Raw genomic sequence first — 17,867 nt, 5'->3', positions numbered from 1 at the left:
TTACTACATGCTAAGCCCTGGGGAGGATCCGCAATTATCAGATCCGAAACCGTCTTTGATTCTGAGAGTGGTAGAGCTGGTATCTTCTCCCCATTTTGCAGATGAAGAAGCTGAGGCCCAGAGAAGTTGGTGACTTGCCCAAAGTTCATTCGTTCAGTCAGATTTATTGAGCACTTACTGTGTGCAAAGCACTCTGTTAAGCTTTTGGGAGAGCATAATGCAACAATCGTGGCTCAGTGGAAAGAGCACGGGCTTTGGAGTCGGGGCTCATGAGTTCGAATCCCAGCTCTGCCACTTGTCGGCTGTGTGACTGTGGGCAAGTCACTTAACTTCTCTGTGCCTCAGTTCCCTCATCTGTAAAATGGGGATTAAGACTGTGAGCCCCACGTGGGACAACCTGATTCCCCTGTGTCTACCCCAGCGCTTAGAACAGTGCTCGGCACATAGTAAGCGCTTAACAAATACTAACATTATTATTATTATTATTAACAATAAACAGACACGTTCCCTGCCCTTGCTGCTTCGCTACACCCCAAGTAAAAAACCCCTGGTCACTGACCCAAAGACTCCAACCCAGAGGGACCAGCCAAGCTGTCCATTGGGTTTTGGTCCCCAAATACCCAGAGTCTGACTGCCTGTGCCCCTGCCCAGGACCCACGGAACTTTAGGGTGGAAAAAATGACCCTTGGCAATTGGAAGACCATCTCCGAGCAGGAAGGCAGCCTGGAAAAGTCACCTTTTTTTTTTTGAATGGTATTTGTTAAGTGTTGACTATGCGTCATGCACTGTACTAAGTACCTCGAAGTACTACTATATCTATTAGGTGCAGATACAAGCTAATCAGGTTGGACACAGTCCCCGTCCCACCTGGGGCTCACAGTTATAATCTCCATTTTACAGAGGAGAGAACTGGGGCACAGAGAGGTGAAATGACTCGCTCCAGGTCACACAGCAGGCAAGCGGTGGAACCGGAATTCAAACGCAGGTTCTTCTGACTCCCCTCGGTCCGTGCTCTATCCACTAGGCCACGCTGCTTCTGGCCGCGCACTTTGGTTGCACTCACACCACCCCCATCATCAACAGGATTGATTTGAAACCTCATATGGGTTTGTGACGATGTGCAGAACCTGGGCTTTGGGGTGTTCCAGTAATAAGGCAGAGCTAAAACGTTAGAGTTATAAATTGTTTAACGGCCCATCCGATTGCTCATTCATATTCCCCCGTGTACTTTCACCAACCGCTGCCTGCCTGTGCGCTAGATAAGATTTAAGGAAAGGGAAGGTGGGAGGACCTTGTTATATAACTACCCGCTGTTGAAAAGAACTGTATTCTAGGAAGGGACGGGTTGGAAAAGATATCCACCTTCCCCTTCCATTTTCCCTCACCTGATTAGTCTAATGGCTCTTCTTGTCCCAGGTCATGAAAGCCAGCAGGATTTTATTTCTCTGGGACTAGAAGCCACCCATCTAGGTTTCTAATCTGTCCCTGTTTTGTTTGACATAGAAGCAGCGAGGCCTAGTAGAAAGAGCCCAGGCCTGGGGGTCACGAGGCCTGGGTTCTAAACCCAACCCCACCACTTGCCTGCTGAGAGGCTTTGGGCCAGTTGCCTCTGTGCCTCAGTTTCCTCTTCTTTAAAATGGAGAGTCAATACTTGTTCTCCCTCCTCCCTAGACTATAAGCCCCATGTGGGGTGGGGATTGTGTTCGGTTTGATTATCTTGTAACTACCCAATCAATCAATTGTATTTATTGAGTCTTTACTGTGTGCTGAGCACGGTACTAAGCACTTGGGAGAGTATAATATAACGGAGTTGAAAAACACGTTCCCTGTCCACAACGAGCTTACAGTCTGGAGTCCACCTTAGTGTTTAGCACAGAGAGCTGAACAAACACCACAATTAATACCATCACTATTATCGTCTGACTTTGAGCAAGTCATTTCCCCTTTTCCGGCCTTTGCTTTCCTGTCTAAAATGGGAAAATGAAGCCTATTGGCCAGCTGCTGTGAGATCTTTCGCTGTTAGGAAACAAAGAAGGAAATAATGTTCATTGGAATCATTAATCAGGAGAGGAAAGAGAGAATTTTTCAATAGCTACCTTCATTTTTTTTTATATACCAGGCAATCACTTCTAGGTCTCTCACCTGCCAATAACTTCTAAATTTGTCTGTCCCCAGAGTGCTCAGTCCTGGGACAGTACATGGCTCACAATCTTAATTAGGCCAATTTCAATTTCCTGTTCTAAGGGAGGAGGGGAGTTTCTTCCCAGGCATCCTGCCTCCTCCCACTCCTGCCCCTTTATTGACTGGGTGATGACAGTCTTAAGAAGATGCTCCCAATAGTAGTTTTAAGATCTCCTAGGCTAATTGGCTAGAGAGTTTAAAGCAGAGGAAGGAGGCAGTGTGACCTAATGGAAAGAGCACGGGCCTGGTTCTAATCCCAGCTCTGCTCCTCGTCTGCTCCGTGACCTTGGACAAGTCACTTCACTTCTTTGGGCCTCAGTTCCTTCATCTGTAAAATGGGGATGATGACCGTGAGCCTCACTTGGGACAGGAACTGTGTCCAAGTGATTTGCTTTGATCTACCCCAGTGCTTAATATAGTGCCTGGTATTCATTCATCCATTCAGTCATAGTTATTGAGCGCTTACTGTGTGCAGAGCACTTGGGAGAGCACAATCAACAATAAACACATTCCCTGCCCTCAGTGAGCTTACAGTCTAGAGGGAGGGGGGACAGACATTAATATAAATAAATTACAGTTAGACACATAAGTGCCGTGGGTCCGGGAGGGGGGAAGAACAAAGGGAGCAAGTCAGGGTGACACAGAAGGGAGCGGGAGAAGTGGAAAGGGGGAGGGCTTAGTCAGGGAAAGCCTCCTGGAGGAGATGTATCTTTGATAAGGTTTTGAAGGGGGGGGTGGGCAGTAACTGTCTGTCAGATTTGAGAAGGGAGAGCATACCTAATTAACCCTTAACACATACCACAGTCAGTATTACCATTTTCTGTGCCTCAGTAACCTTATCTGTAAAATCGGGATTAAGACCGTGAGCCCCATGTGGGACTTGGACTGGATCCAACCCCGTCACCTCCTATCTACCCCAGCGCTTAGAACAGCTCCTGGAACGTAGTAAGTTCTTAACAAGTGCCATTAAAAAAAACAAAGAAAGGAAGGAAAGGAAAGGAAGGAAGCTGCTGAAGGTTCCCCTTTGGCTGGTTCCTAAGGTTCCCTTCCTCTTTTCCCTACAGCAGCACTGCATTCCATCCAGCTGAGCACTGGCCCAGGGAGGTGCTCCAGGTTGCTCACTCTTGCCGGATGCGGGAGTCTGCAGCTTCTGGAGCTGGTACCAAGGAGAAGCCCATCCTTCTTTTGCATTATCGCTTCTCCGGTACTTAGAGCTGATTGCCGTATCTTTTGTCATCTTTTTTGGAGAACAAGCTTGTTAAATCTCCTTAATCTCCATTTGAGGGTTATGCCCCCTAATCCTTTTTATCATATTGGCTGGCCTCCCTTGGCTCTCCTCCAGTGAAGCAATGCCTCTTGGGTTTGCCTGGCCGGATGTAGGAATTTTTGTTTAATAAGGTGGAGCACTCAAGGGTGACTCTTTCGAAACCAGGGGTGTTAGGGGAGGGAGAAAAGGAAGGAAGGGGAGAATCAGGGAGAGAAGGGAAAGAGGGAATGAGAGTAAGAAAGAGGGAGATAGGGAGAGAAAGGGAAGGAGGGAGAGGAGGTGCGAGAAGTGAGAGGGAGGGAGGAAGAGAGAGGGAATGAGAGAAAGGGAGACAAGGAAAGAAAAGAAAGGAGGGAGAGGAGGAGAGAGGGAGGAAGAGAGAGGTAAGGCGAGAGGGTGACAGGCAGAGAGACAGAGAGGGAGAGCCAAGAGGGAAAGGGAGAAGGAGAGAGAGGGAGAAGGAGAGGGAGGGAGGGAGGGAGAGAAGCCGGGAGAGTGAGCCGTTGAGATGTAAATATACACGTCCAGTGTTCCGTATCCTTCCCCAGAAGGAGAATTACTCAATCAAGAAATTAGGGGTAAGAAAACAAGCGAACACATTCAAAAATGTTTGCTGCTGACAGACACGGAAAGAACCAGCAGGGTGGAAGAGAAGAGAACCAGCAGCCAGCTTTTCTGGCTTGGATCACTGAGTCAGCTGAAAAAGATTCCAGGTTTGCTTGGAGATGGAGTGAGCGCTGGAGGTCGGTCTATCAAGGCACCTGATAGACAACTGAATCAATCGCATTTATTGAGTGCTTACTGTGGGTGGAGCACTGTACTAAGCATTTGGGAGAGTGCAATGGAACAGAGTTGGTAGACATGTTCCCTACCCACCAGGAGCTTATGGTCTGGCAGGAGTGGCCGGTTGGCTTTCTTACTTTAAGTTGAAGACAACCTGTCGGACAGTTTATTGCAGCTCCTACGTGCGTTGAGAACTGCACTAAGCACTCAGCGCTACTAGACCGTAAACTCGTCTGTGGGCAGGGAATGTGTCAGTTTATTGTTATAATGAGAAGCAGGGTGGCTCAGTGGAAAGAACAGGGGCTTGGGAGTCAGAGGTCATGGGTTCGAATCCCGGCTCGGCCCCTTGTCAGCTGTGTGACTTTGGGCAAGTCACTAAACTTCTCGGTGCCTCAGTTACCTCATCTGTAAAATGGGGATGAAGACTGTGAGCCCCACGTGGGACAACCTGATTCCCCTGTGTCTACCCCAGCGCTTAGAACAGTGCTTGGCACAGAGTAAGCGCTTAACAAATCCCAACATTATTATTATTATTATGTACTCTCCCAAGGGCTTAATACAGTGCTTTGCCCTCAGTGAGCGCTCAGTAAATATGATCAAATGAACGAATGAATGGATAGATGGAGACCGAGGCTCTGAAGGTGCTGAGCAATTGGTAAGCTTGTTATAGGCAGGACATGTATCTGCTAATTCTGTTGTATGGTACTCTCCCAAGCACTCATGGAGTATTGGATAAAGCGTGGGCCTGGGAATCAGAAGGTCATGGGTTCTATTCCCTGCTCCACCACGTATCTGCTGTGTGCCCCCGAGCAAGTCACTTCACTTCTCTGTGCCCCAATTCCCTCATCTGTAAAACGAAGATTGACACTGTGAGCCCCACGTGGTACAGGGACTGTGTCTAACCCGATTTGCTTGTATCCACCCCACTGCTTAGTTCAGTGCCTAGCACATAGTAAATGCTAAACAAATACCACAATTATTATTATAGTAAGTTCTCAACATATACCACTGATTGATCGATTAATGAAAGGCTAAGGGTAGGAGCAAATTTTGCTCACTGGTTGGTTAAGAACTGGTGGGATCGGACTCTTTTACTATTTGACCCCACGTGATTCTCCCCTGTGAGACAATGGGTCTTGGACCAGGTATGTCTCAGGATTTGGACAAGGGATTAGGTCTGGACTGCCGGGGATAATAATAATAATTATGGTATTTGTTAAGGCTTACTATGTGCCAGGCACTGTCTTGAGCGCTGGGTTGGATAGCAACCAAACAGGCTGGACACAGTCCCTGTCCCAAGTGGAGCTCATAGTCTCCATCTCCATTTTACACATGAGCTAACTAAGGCACAGAGAAATGGAGTGACTTGCCCAAGGTTACATAGCTGACAAGTGGAAGAGGTGGGATTAGAACCCAAGAACTATGTCCCGGTGTCCGGCTTTTTCTCTGGACATCGGTTCCTTGGACCATCCTTCCTGATGCCCTCCTCATGCCTCCTCTCCTGAATTAAGAATCATTCTAGAGTGGAATTCTGGAGCTCAATCAATCAATCAATCAATGATATTTGTTGAGCACTTAGTCTGTGCAGAGCACTGTTCTAAACACTTGGTAGAATACAATAGAAGAGAATTAGAAGACATGTTCCCCGCCCATAATAAGCTTATATTCCAGAGGGGGAGATTGACATTAATAGGAATAAACCATTCATAATAAGAAACTAAAAATGTGTCCCAAAGTGTTGTGGGGTTGGGGATGGAGCAAATATCAACATGTTCAAACGTCACGGATGGAAGTGCACAGACGACGCAGAGGGGAGAGTGAGCCGGGGAAAAGAGAGCTTAATCAGGGAAGACCTCGTGGAGATGTGACTTTAACTGTGCTTTGAAGCTCGCTCTCCTCTTCATCCTCCCTGGGTTAAGAGGGTCACGGGGAGAAGGAGGCCTTGGAAAGCAGGGGTGAAGACCGGCCACCTAATGAGATCTGGGGTCTGGGAAGCAGCCGGTCACACGCAAAACCTTACTCTCGCTCCTCCACAAAACCTTCTTACCCCTAGTAGGGGCTGAGGGGAACAGAGCTGGGTGGGGGCAATCCTTGGAGCTGGCCGACTCAGGACGTTACCGAGATGGTCAAACTGCCCTGCTGGGAATTTATCTCCCCTTTCATTTACCTTGTCTTGCTTTTTCCTGTTTTCCCCTTGTCTTCCAGAATTCACAACCCTGGTGGCTGAATCATAAAAAGGCTCTGACCAACCCAGACCCTCCACCTGCCTCTCTATGCCTAATTCCAACCATCTCCCGCTGACCGCCTTGGTTTCTGTTCTATTTATTTATGTTATTTTTTACTCCGACCCTATTCCCTGCAGCCCTGTAACTCTATCCTCATTCTGGAAGATGTCGTTACAATAATAAAGGTCACCACAACCTGGATCTGCACTCTGATTAATGTCTTGGCTTAGATTTGGGGGAAGTCGGGGAGGGAGGGGAAATCTTTGCCTTCTCCTTCGTATTCTTTGATACCATTTTCCGGCCCCCTCCCCTCCACCCTTTCTGGGAATCATCTGCATAATTTGTCTGGGTGAGATGGAAGGTACCATTAGATTGTGTGGATTCAATCAATCAATGGCATTTATTGAAAGAGCACAGACCTGGGAGTCAGAGGGCCTGAGTTCTAATCCTGCTACATGTCTGCTGTGTGACCTTGGGCAAGTCACTCAACTCTTCTGGGCCTCAGTTATCTCATCTGTAAAATGGGGGTTAAAGCTGTGAGCCCCATGTGGGACAAGGACCGTGTCCAGCCTGACTGGCTGGTATCTACTTCAGCACTTCTACAGTGCCTGATTTATAGGAAGAGCTTAACAAATACCATAAACAAACAACTCTACAAGATGATCAATCAATGGTATTTACTGAGTATTTACTGTGCACAGAGCACCGTACTAAGCACTTGGGAGAATACGGTACAAAGAGTTGGTAGACACGTTCCCTCCCCACGACGAGCTTAGAGTCAAGAGCTGGAGGCAGACATTAATATAAATAAACAAATTACGGATATGTATGGAAGTGCTGTGGGGCTGAGGGAGGGGTGAACAAAGACCGCAATTAAAGTGCCAAGGCGACACAGAAGGGAGTGCGAGAAGAGGAAAACGAGAGATTTTCTCATCGGTTAACTGGGATAACGGAAAATCAATGTGGCCTAGTGGAAAACGCACAGGATGGAAGGCGATCAGGAGACCCAGGTTCTAGTCCCGGCTCCAGACTTGCCTGCTGCGTGACCTTGGGCAGGTCACTTCACTTCTCCGTGCCTCTGTTTCCTCATCCTTAGCACCTACATATGTATCCGTAATTTTATTTATTTATATTAATATCTGTTTCCCCTCTAGACTGGAGGCTCACTGTGGGAGGCTCACATGTCTATCAGCTCCGTACTCTTCCAAGAGCTTAGTACGGTGCTCTGAGTACAGTAAACGCTCCCATGTTACAGCTTTCAATCAATCAGTTGAACCAATCGATCGTATTTATTGAGCGCTTTCTGTGTGCAGAGCACTGCACTGAATGCTTGGGAGCATACAGGGAACCATAGGTGGTAAACATGTTCCCTGCCCACCACAAGCTTACAGTTTTGTTTTTAAGGTATTTGTTAAGCGTTTACAGTTTAGAGGATTCCCTTCAGTTCCAAGCCGCCACCTCTAAAACTGAAAACAAGGAAATTTGTTCCCTTCTAATGATAATAATAATAATTGTGGTATTTGTTAAATATGAACTGGGTGCCAAGCACTATACTAAGCACTAGAGTGGATAGAAGAAAATCAGGTTGGGCGCATTTCCTGTCCCACATCAGGCTCATAGTCTCAATCCCGATTTTACAGGTGAGTTAACTGAGGCATGGAGAAGTGAAATGACTTACTCAACGTCACACAGCACATTTCCATTACCCTATTTATTTTGTTAATGAAATGTACATCGCCTCGATTCTATTTAGTTGCCATTGTTTTTACGAGATGTTCTTCCCCTTGACTCTATTTATTGCCATCGTTCTCGTCTGTCCGTCTCCCCCGATTAGACCGTAAGCCCGTCAGACGGCAGGGACCGTCTCTATCTGTTGCCGACTTGTTCATTCCAAGCGCTCAGTACAGTGCTCTGCACATAGTAAGCGCTCAATAAATACTATTGAATGAATTGAATGAAAAGTGACAAAGCTGAGATTAGACCCTATAACATTATGACTTCCAGGCCCGGGTTCTAACAACTAGGCCACAACCCCAGAGGAACTCCAGGAGCAAATTAATGGATTAAAGCAAAGAATTTTCTGAATGGTATTTGTTAAGCGTTTGGTATGATCCAGACACTGTACTAAGCCTTGGGATAGAGGCACGTTACTCAGATTGGACATAGTCCATATCCCACATGAGGCTCACAATCTTAATCCCCATTTTACAGGTGAGGGAACTGAGGCACTGAGAAGTGAAGTTGCTTGCCCAAGGTCACACAGCAGACAAGAAGCAGAGCCGGGATTAGAACCCAGGTCTTTCTCCCACCCAGGCCCGTGCTCTAGGCACTAGGCCATGCTGCTTTTCACTTATATTTTTAACTCAAAGTTTGATCCCTATATTTACAGGCCATTAAAAATTATTTTTACCATGCCCCAGTACATAGTTGCTTTGAGGCAAGAATAAAAGGATATTTTAGCGATTGTTTCAATTTTGTCCTTTGTTCTTTGACATCATGTTCCAGTTATTAGCCTGTCACTGACTTTAGAAGTGACCGATGTCTCAGAAGTGGAGATTAGACAGGTTTTCCTTCAGGTTCCCTCCGCTGTAGAATTGTTTGCTCTTTGTTGCCCCAGGCTCTCACTGAAGTCATCCAACTATTTTCTCTAAATAAAATGATCCCAGAGTAGAACTAATCTCTTGGATTCTTATAACCCCTCCCCTGCCCAGAAGGTGCTGCATTCATTGTACTCTCAGTGCACGATAAGCACTCAATAAAAGTTATTGATATCAGCTGCGTGAGAATGGGCCTAGGAGAAGCAGCGTGGCTCAGTGGAAAGAGCACGGGCTTTGGAGTCAGGGCTCATGAGTTCGAATCCCAGCTCTGCCACTTGTCGGCTGTGTGACTGTGGGCAAGTCACTTAACTTCTCTGTGCCTCAGTTCCCTCATCTGTAAAATGGGGATGAAGACTGTGAGCCCCACGTGGGACAACCTGATTCCCCTATGTCTACCCCAGCGCTTAGAACAGTGCTCGGCACATAGTAAGCGCTTAACAAATACCAACATTATTAGGAGACAGAGGAGCTGGGTTCTAATTCTGGCTCTGCCACTGGTCCGCTATGTGACCTTATATAGGCAAGTCGCTTCACTTCTCTGTGCCTCAATTACCTCATCCGTAAAATGGGGATTAAGACTGTGAGCCTCACGTGGGGCGACCTGATTACCCTCTATCTACCTCAGCACTTAGAACAGTGCTCGGCACATAGTTAGCGCTTAACAAATACCATCATTACTATTATGGTGATGAGTGGTTCCATCAGGGCTTGGGAGAATATGGTAGCATCTAAAACTTTTGAAATTCTTCTCAGATTCAGTTACATTTTCTCCAACTCTTTCAGTCTTGCCCCACTTGACTTCTCTGAACCTAGCTATTTTTCATTCATTCATCCAATCGTATTTATTGAGCGCTTACTGTGTGCAGAGCACTATATTAAGCACTTGGAAAGTACAGTTCAGCAATAAAGAGACAATCCCTGCCCACACGGGGCTTACAGTCTTGAAGGGGAGAGACAGACATCAAAACAAGTAAACGGGCATCAATTTAAATAAATAGAATTATAGATATATGCACATCAAAACAAGTGAACAGGTATTTTCAGATGTGTGAGGATGGCATTTGTTCTGCTCAGAAGTGACTGAATTGCTTCTCTAGCTCTCACAAAGAAATTCACCTCCAGGCAGAGAAAGTCAACAGGGAGTGGCCAAGCATTGTGAGGTAGGTCTCATAATGGACTGAAAAAGAAGGATCTTGCTCAAGGTTATAATCCCAGTTCTGTCACTTGTCTGTTGTGTGAACTTGGGCAAGTCATTTCGCTTCTCTGGACCTCAGTTTCCTCAACTGGAAAATGAGGATTAAGGTTGTGAGCCCTGTGTGGGACAAAGACTGTATCCAACTTGATAAACTTATTCTTAGTACAATGCTTGGTATATAGTAAGCGCTTAACAAATAGCATTTGACCAGTGACTCAGATGGATTGAAACACAGGCCTTCTGGCCCGTAGTCTAGGCCACCCTGCTGCTCATATGTAACTCACAGGACATATTTCGAGCTGTTCCGAAGCACAAAACCTGGTCATTATTTTTATTTTTAGTAAATATAGTGTTTTATATCAAGCGCTTACTATGTGCCAAGCCCATAGTAGACACAAGCTAATCAGGTTGGACACAGTCCATGTCCCACATGGGGCTCCTGGTCTTATTCCCCATTTTACAAGGAGGAAACTGAGGCACAGAGAAGTGACTTGCCCAAGGCCACACAGCAGACAAGCGATGGAGCCAGCATTAGAACCCAGGTTTTCTTACCCCCAGGCCTGAGTGGAAAGAGCATAGGCTTTGGAGTCAGAGGTCATGGGTTCAAATTCCAGCTCGGCCATTTGTCAGCTGTGTGACTTTGGGCAAGTCACTTAACTTCTCAGTGCCTGTTACCTCATCTGTAAAATGGGGATTAAGACCGTGAGCCCCACGTGGGACAACCTGATTCCCTTGTGCCTACCCCAGCGCTTAGAACAGTGCTCGGCACATAGTAAGCACTTAACAAAATACCAAGTATCTTACTGGACCATGTACTCCTAACTCAGGGAAAGGAACTGTGTGTCTGAAATGATTGTATTTACCCAACCGCTTAGTACAGTGCCCTGCATGTAGTAAGTGCTTAACAAACATCATTATTTTTGTAATATCATTACCTTTGGATATATCCTCACTGATACAGATGAGGAGCATTTTGCTGCCCCGAAAAATTTCTGGAAGGCCGCTAAAGTTGGGGAAGCGACCTGCAAGGTTGTAGTAAATCCTCTGAGAATCACTTTGCACCTCTTCAAACTTAGCTTCTTCAAGGACAGGTCAGAGATAGGATTTCACACTTTACCCATTTCTGTTGCTGCAGCGAGCAGCATCAAAAAGGAGGACTAAATGAAGAAGGTATTTCACAGTCACCAAACCTGGACCAGAATTTCGAAAGAGCAAGCAGATGCAGCATGGCCCGGTGGAGAGAGCCAAGGTCTGGGAGTCAGAGGACCTGGGTTCTCATCCCGGCTCCGCCACTTGTCTGCTGGGTGAACTTGGGTAAGTCACTTCACTTCTCTGGGCCTCAGTGACCTCATCTGTAAAATGGGGATTAAGACCGTGAGGCCCCATGTGGGACGTGAACTGTCTCCAACCTGATTATCTCGTATCTCCTCCAGTGCATAGTACTGAGCCTGGCACGTAGTAAGCGCTTAACAAATACCATTAAAAAGAAAAAGACGCCGGGATGGTGATCCAGACACTAGCTCAGGAGGAGGAGAGATGGAAGAGGGAGGGGAACACAGTCGAAGGAGCTAGAGAGCAGATCGAGTGCCTTGAAAGCTCGAAGCGGAGATGGATGGGCAGCCATTGGAGTGGAGGAGTGGAATTTACCCTCCTAAAAGTCAATGTTTCTCTTGCGAAAGGACTGGAGTGGGTCGTGAGAGTGCCTGGCAGGCAGCTATAGAGAAATGATTTGTTCTACTTTAAATAATTGAAGTTAAGTAAATCGAAACGGTTTAAAATAGAGAAGCCAATGGCAAGCTTCTCCGGATAGCGCTTCTCTCACCTGCGGCTGACCTCATGTGGCAGGCCAGAGAGTGCAACATCCTACCAAGGGTGAAACATTCCATCCACTTCAGTCAATAAAGGTTTTTTTGTTTTATTTTTTTTTTTGCATTATTTGTTAAGTTCTTACTATATGCCAGACACTGTTCTGAGTGCTGGGGGAGATACAAGTTAATTAGGTTGAAGACAATCCACGTCTCATAGGGGGCTCACAGTCTTAAGCCCCATTTGACAGATGAGGCAACTGAGGCACACAGAAGTTAAGTGACTTGCCCAAGGTCGTACAGCAGACAAGTGGCGAGGCTGGGTTTAGAACTCAGGTCCTTCTGATTCCCAGGCCCGTGCTCTCTCCGCTAGGCCACGCTGCTTAGAACCGCATCAACTATGCCTCCTTGCTAATGGACCTGCAATGAGATTTGCATCTTACTTCATAAACCAAGAAAACCACCCCCTGCAAAACAAAAAAAAAGATTTTAAGCCATAAAAACTAACAGTTATATTAATAAACCAGTCACATGAAATGCAGTCTCATAAAATACAAGCATTTAGAAGAATAGACTCGAGTTCTTGATGCTTAATTACACCAGTCGTGTCCACCGTAGGATCGGGGTGGCCCAGGGCATCTCATGGATACCCACCACTGAGATATGGGTGATACACACGTGACTTTGCACCGGTTAGAATGGTAGGCTGAAAAGCGTAGTAGCATCATGAACGTTTTGCAGAATGTTCAGCCCCACCACGCTTGCTCCAGAACTTTCTTTCTTCTTCTTTTCTTTTACAGTATCTGTTAAGCGCTTACTATGTGCCAGGCACCGTACTAAGCGCCGGGGTAGATTCAAGCTAATCTGGGTGGACGCAGCCCACAGCCCACATGGGGCTCACGATCTTAATCACCATTTTACAGATGAGGGAACTGAGGCCCAGAGAAGCGAAGGGACTTGCCTGAGGTCACACGGCAGCCAAGTGGTGGAGCAGGGATCGGAACCCAGGTCAGGTGTCGATAGGAACACCTGAATTAACAGAGAGAAGACTGTGTCCGAGAACAATTCATCTCTTCCCGCCACAAAGCAGAATCTTGCAGACATTAGGAACGGTGGAAGCAGCATAACCTAATGGATAAAGCAAGGGCCTGGGAGTCAGAAGACCTGGGTTCTGGTCCCGGCTCTGTCACTTGTCTGCTGTGTAACCTTGGGCCAGTCACTTCACTTCTCTGGGCCTCAGTTCTCTCATGTGTAAAATGGAGATTAAAATTGTGATCCCCACGGGGGATGTGGACTGTGTCCAACCCGATCGACTTGTGCCTTCCCCGGTGCTTAGTGCAGCGACTGACAGAGAGTAAGTGCTTCAGAAATACAGTAAAAAAGATGAGGTAACTGAGGCACGGAGAAGTGAAGTCACTGCCCAAGGTCACACGGCAGATAAGCAGTAGAGCCGAGTTTAGAACCCAGCCCTTTCTGACTCCCGGCCCCGTGCTCTATCCACTAGGCCGTGCTGTTTTCCCGATCTTGAGGTTTTCATGAACGGGGTGGAGAGCCTGTGCTCAATCCCTGGTTCCATGCTTGCCCACCCAAAGCCCAAAACCAGTCTTCAGACTTTGGGTTTTGGTTTTTTATGGTATTTGTTAAGCACCTACTATGTGTCAAACGCCATTCTAAGCACCGGGGTAGGTACAGACTAATTAGGTCGGACACAGTCCCTGTCCTGTGTAGGGCTCACAGTCTAAGCAGGAGGGAGAGCAGGTATCACACCCCCCTTTTACAGTGGAGGAAACTGAGGCACAGAGAAGTCAAGTGAGTTACCCTAGCTCACGCAGCAAACAGTCGGCGGAGCAGGGATTAGAAATAGGTCCTCCGACTCCAAGGCCTGTGGTCCTTCCACTAGGCCGTGCTGCTTCCCTAAGTTTTGGCTTGGTGAGCTTACCTCCATCTGTCTTTATTCCGCTTAATACAAAATGCTTCCTGGGGAGACTAAACTAAAGAGAACGGGAAAGTTTTATGGTGAGCGTGACAAATGGACCCCTATTGGGTCTGATTAAAACTAGTTCTGCATTTGAAGAATTGCAGCTGTCACTGGTTGGGAATTGCATCGAATATGCTTGCTGCTTTTGTCACTGTGAGGAGAGATATCCTCCCCGCTCCCCGGCTGGAGCGTCAATGGGAGCAAACGTTAAAACCCATCCCTCCTTCCCCATCTCTCTCACGCCCAGCTCCCTGCCTCTCCCCTCCCTGAGGCAGCGAGGGTATTGCTCTGGTGTGAGAAGAATTGTTAACGGTTCACTGTCCCCAGAATCACATTCCCTTCTGCGTCACCCTGCTCTGTTCCCTTTATCCACCCCTCCTTCAGCCCCACAGCATTTAAGAAGCAGCGTGACCCAGCGGCAAGAGCACGGGCTTGGGAGTCAGAGGACGTGGGTTCTAATCCGCTAGTCTGCCGTGTGACCTTGAGTAAGTCACTTTACTTCTCTGGGCCTCAGTTATCTCGGCTCTAAAATGGGGGTTAAGACCGTGAGCCCTACGTGGGACAACCCGATTGCCCTGTATCTACCCCAGGGCTTAGAACAGTGCTTGGCGCATAGTAGGCCCTTAACAAATATCATAATTATTAATCATTATTATAATGCTAATATCTGTAATTTTATTTATTTATATTAATATCTGTCTCCCCCTCTAGACTGTAAGCTCCTTGCGGGCTGGCAATGTATCTGTTATATTGTACTCTCCCAACCACTCAGTACAGTGCTCTGCACACAGTAAGCGTTCAAAAAATACGATTGAATGAATGGTTGAATGATTGGGTGACCAGGAAAAGAGGGACGTCACCTGAAAGCAGCCGTGCAAATTAGCACTTACCCACAACTACAAGCTACCTCTTCTTTCTACTTCCTTGCTGTTCAGTTTTCACCGACCTCAACATAAGGATTTTTTTTAAGGTGGGAGTGGGAAGGCTTGTCTACTTTTTGAGCCGACGGGGTGAAAAATATCAGGTAATCTCACCGCTTTTCACTGCCACCCAAATCTTTGCCAGAATCCTTTCTAGACAGACCACCAAAGAATACCGTTCACCGTGCTCTCTCTGGATCACGGGGTGGCGTCAAACCAAAATGCAGTACCGCTGCTGGAAAAGAAATGCAGGCTATTGAAGAGTACGGTTCAACCATACACTCCCTGAATTACAATGTGGCTTCAGACCAAATTGCGGCATGACGGCACTAGGGGAAAGGCAGAGAGGCAAATCAAGGCTTCTCTGTTCTCTTCTTAGACCTTAGAAAAGCACCTGACACCCCCGGCGAGCCTGGGTTCTGACAATCGCTACGCAAATTTGAACTACTTCCAGGGACCACCAAGGTCATAAGGCCTCTGACCAGGGTCAGCAGTGTGGCCTAGTGGATAGAGCACAGGCCTGAAAGTCAGAAGGAGTCTCTGGTTTTTCCCTTGGTTACTATGACTGCCGTATTAACTGCATCTCCCTGTCCCACGTGGGACTCGCAGTCTAAGTAGGAGAGAGAACAAGATTTGAATCCTCGTTTTACAGAAAACTGAGGTACAGAGAAGTGAAGTGATTTGCCCAAGGTCACGCAGCAAACGAGTGGTGGAAACGGGATTGGAACCCGGGTCCTTCTGACTCACAGGCCTGTGCTCTTTCCACTAGGCCATCCCAGCACTTAGCCCAGTGTCAGCATAGAATAAGCACTCGACAGATACCGCTATTATTAATATTGAGGAATCGAAGGAGGATTAGACCCCGTCATTGGACAGGGATTGTCTCTATCTGATGCCGAATTATACGTTCCAAGTGTTTGGTACAGTGCTCTGCACATAGTAAGTGCTCAATAAATACTATTGAATGAATGAATGAATCCCATAAAGAATCCCGCCCCCTGCCCCCCTCCCCCTCCCCAGTTTGGGTCTCCTGAGAATCCTGCAGTCAGTTTCTGGATGAGACAGGTTTTACACTTAGCTCCTGCCTTCCAGCCTGGAAACTGGGCCTGTAAGTGACCCAAGGGTGGCCAAAGTGTCATTTCCGATTCTTTGCAGGGTGAGAGGATGATTGGGAGGGGAGGACTGAAAAGAGACAGGGAGAGAAGTTGAATCACAGAAGGAAAGGAGGAAGTAGCTCAGAAAGAGAAGCCCGTGGGAGGAATGAGAAGGTTTGGGGGCGGGTTGAGGGGGGAGAAGAGGCGTAGCAGCGGAAGAGAAGATGGACTGTGGAAAGAGGAGAAAAGAATTGGAGAGTCAGAGGAGAAGTTGACAGGTGAGAGGGACAAGACTAAGAAGGGGAAGGAAAAAGAATAATAATTGTGGAATTTGTTAAGTGCTTACTATCTGTCAAACGCTGTACTAAGCACTGTGGGAAGATAGATGATAAGCAGGTAGGACACCTGTCCAACATGGCCCTCCCAGTTTTAGGAGGGAGAACAGGTATTTAATTCATCTGGAGAAGCAGCGTGGCTCAATGTGGAAAGAGCATAGGCTTGGGAGTCAGAGGTCAAGAGTTCAAATCCCGGCTCTGCCACTTGTCAGCTGTGTGACTGTGGGCAAGTCACTTAACTTCTCTGTGCTTCAGTTACCTCATCTGTAAAATGGGGATTAACTGTGAGCCTCACGTGGGACAACCTGATTACCCTGTATCTACCCCAGCGCTTAGAACAGTGCTCGGCACATAGTAAGCGCTTAACAAATACCAACATTATTATTATTATAATTCCCATTTCACAAATAAGGAAACTGAGGCATGGAGAAGTGAAGGGCCTTGCCCAAGTTCACACAGCAGACAAGTGGCGGAGCCTGGATTAGGACCCAGCTCCTCTGACTCCCAGGCCAGTGCTCTTTCCACGAGGCCACCCTGCTTCTCTGCAAGGAATGAGGAAAGAACACAGTAGTGGGTAGGAAGTATGAACTGAGGGGACAGAAGATGAGCACAAAATTGTTGCTTATAATATCCCGCTTGCCCAAGGGATAGGGAATAGCCACTGAAGATTAAAGGGGGCAGGTTCAAGACAGAGGAAACACTTCTCTATCTAATAGATTATACATCTTTAGATGCAACAGGAAGTTGTTAGGGGGGAAAGTCAGAAAGATGGAAGGCTCAAGAAGGGCTAAGATTCATCAACAATATCTGTACAGTGCTCTATTTGGTGGAAGGGTGGTGAAAATGGATCTGAGAAAGGTAGTCATCCCAGGAAGCTTTGATGCCCCTCTAGGAGACGGAATACCGGGCAAGTGGAACATCAGTGTGATCTAGTACAGCCTAGTTTATCTTATGTTTCATGCAGGCTGGGGAAAGGAAACCACCGGATAATGCGAGAAGAGAGGACTGGAGAGAAAAGAAGACGGAAAGCACTGTGACAGTCTCTGGTCAGAAACAGATTGTTCCACCAGTCACAATAATAATAAAAAAAAACCCCAACCCAAACCTCTCACAACTGCATTAACCCAGAATGCCTTAAATTGTTTAGGGAAAAATAAGATATGGTGCCTCTCATCTTGCGGGGCTATTAAATACTTTTGTCAATCGCTCGAACGAAGAAAATGAAAGAATGTTTGGTTTACGGGTGGCCCTAATTTGTACGGGATGCTAATACCCCGATAAACAGGAATAAAGTTCAGAATGACCTTGATTCAGTAAATGAATGGTCCAACAAAATCAGTTTGGAATTCGGTGAGGACGTCGTTGCGACAAAAACGAACATCCCAAGTACAGTCTAGGCACAACAGCCTGCTGTGTGACCTCGGGCAAGTCACTTAACTTCTCCGTGCCTCAGTTCCCTCATCTGTAAAATTGGGATGAAGACTGTG

The 17,867-nt window shown here is 47.0% G+C and overlaps 1 protein-coding gene across 3 annotated transcripts in view; it reads left to right on the top strand.

Annotated features, from left to right (window-relative positions):
- The window catches only part of PVALB (parvalbumin), a 31,558-nt gene extending 14,045 nt beyond the window's left edge, over nucleotides 1–17,513 (top strand). For 2 of the 3 annotated variants that reach the window (XM_029079361.2, XM_029079360.2), the window contains exon 5: nucleotides 6,437–6,663. In XM_029079361.2, coding sequence (XP_028935194.1) covers nucleotides 6,437–6,465 — 29 coding nt within the window. In that variant the 3' untranslated portion in view covers nucleotides 6,466–6,663. Of the gene's footprint in view, nucleotides 1–6,436; nucleotides 6,664–17,344 lie in introns of those variants that run through there. The other variant, XM_029079362.2, reaches the window with a different exon arrangement.
- Nucleotides 17,514–17,867: the final 354 nt, after the last annotated feature.

This window comes from Ornithorhynchus anatinus, chromosome 14 (genome assembly GCF_004115215.2).
Source record: "Ornithorhynchus anatinus isolate Pmale09 chromosome 14, mOrnAna1.pri.v4, whole genome shotgun sequence".
NCBI classification, from domain to species: Eukaryota; Metazoa; Chordata; class Mammalia; order Monotremata; family Ornithorhynchidae; genus Ornithorhynchus; species Ornithorhynchus anatinus.
The sequence above is the reverse complement of the archived record's forward strand: the minus strand, read 5'-3'. Positions and strand labels throughout refer to the sequence as shown.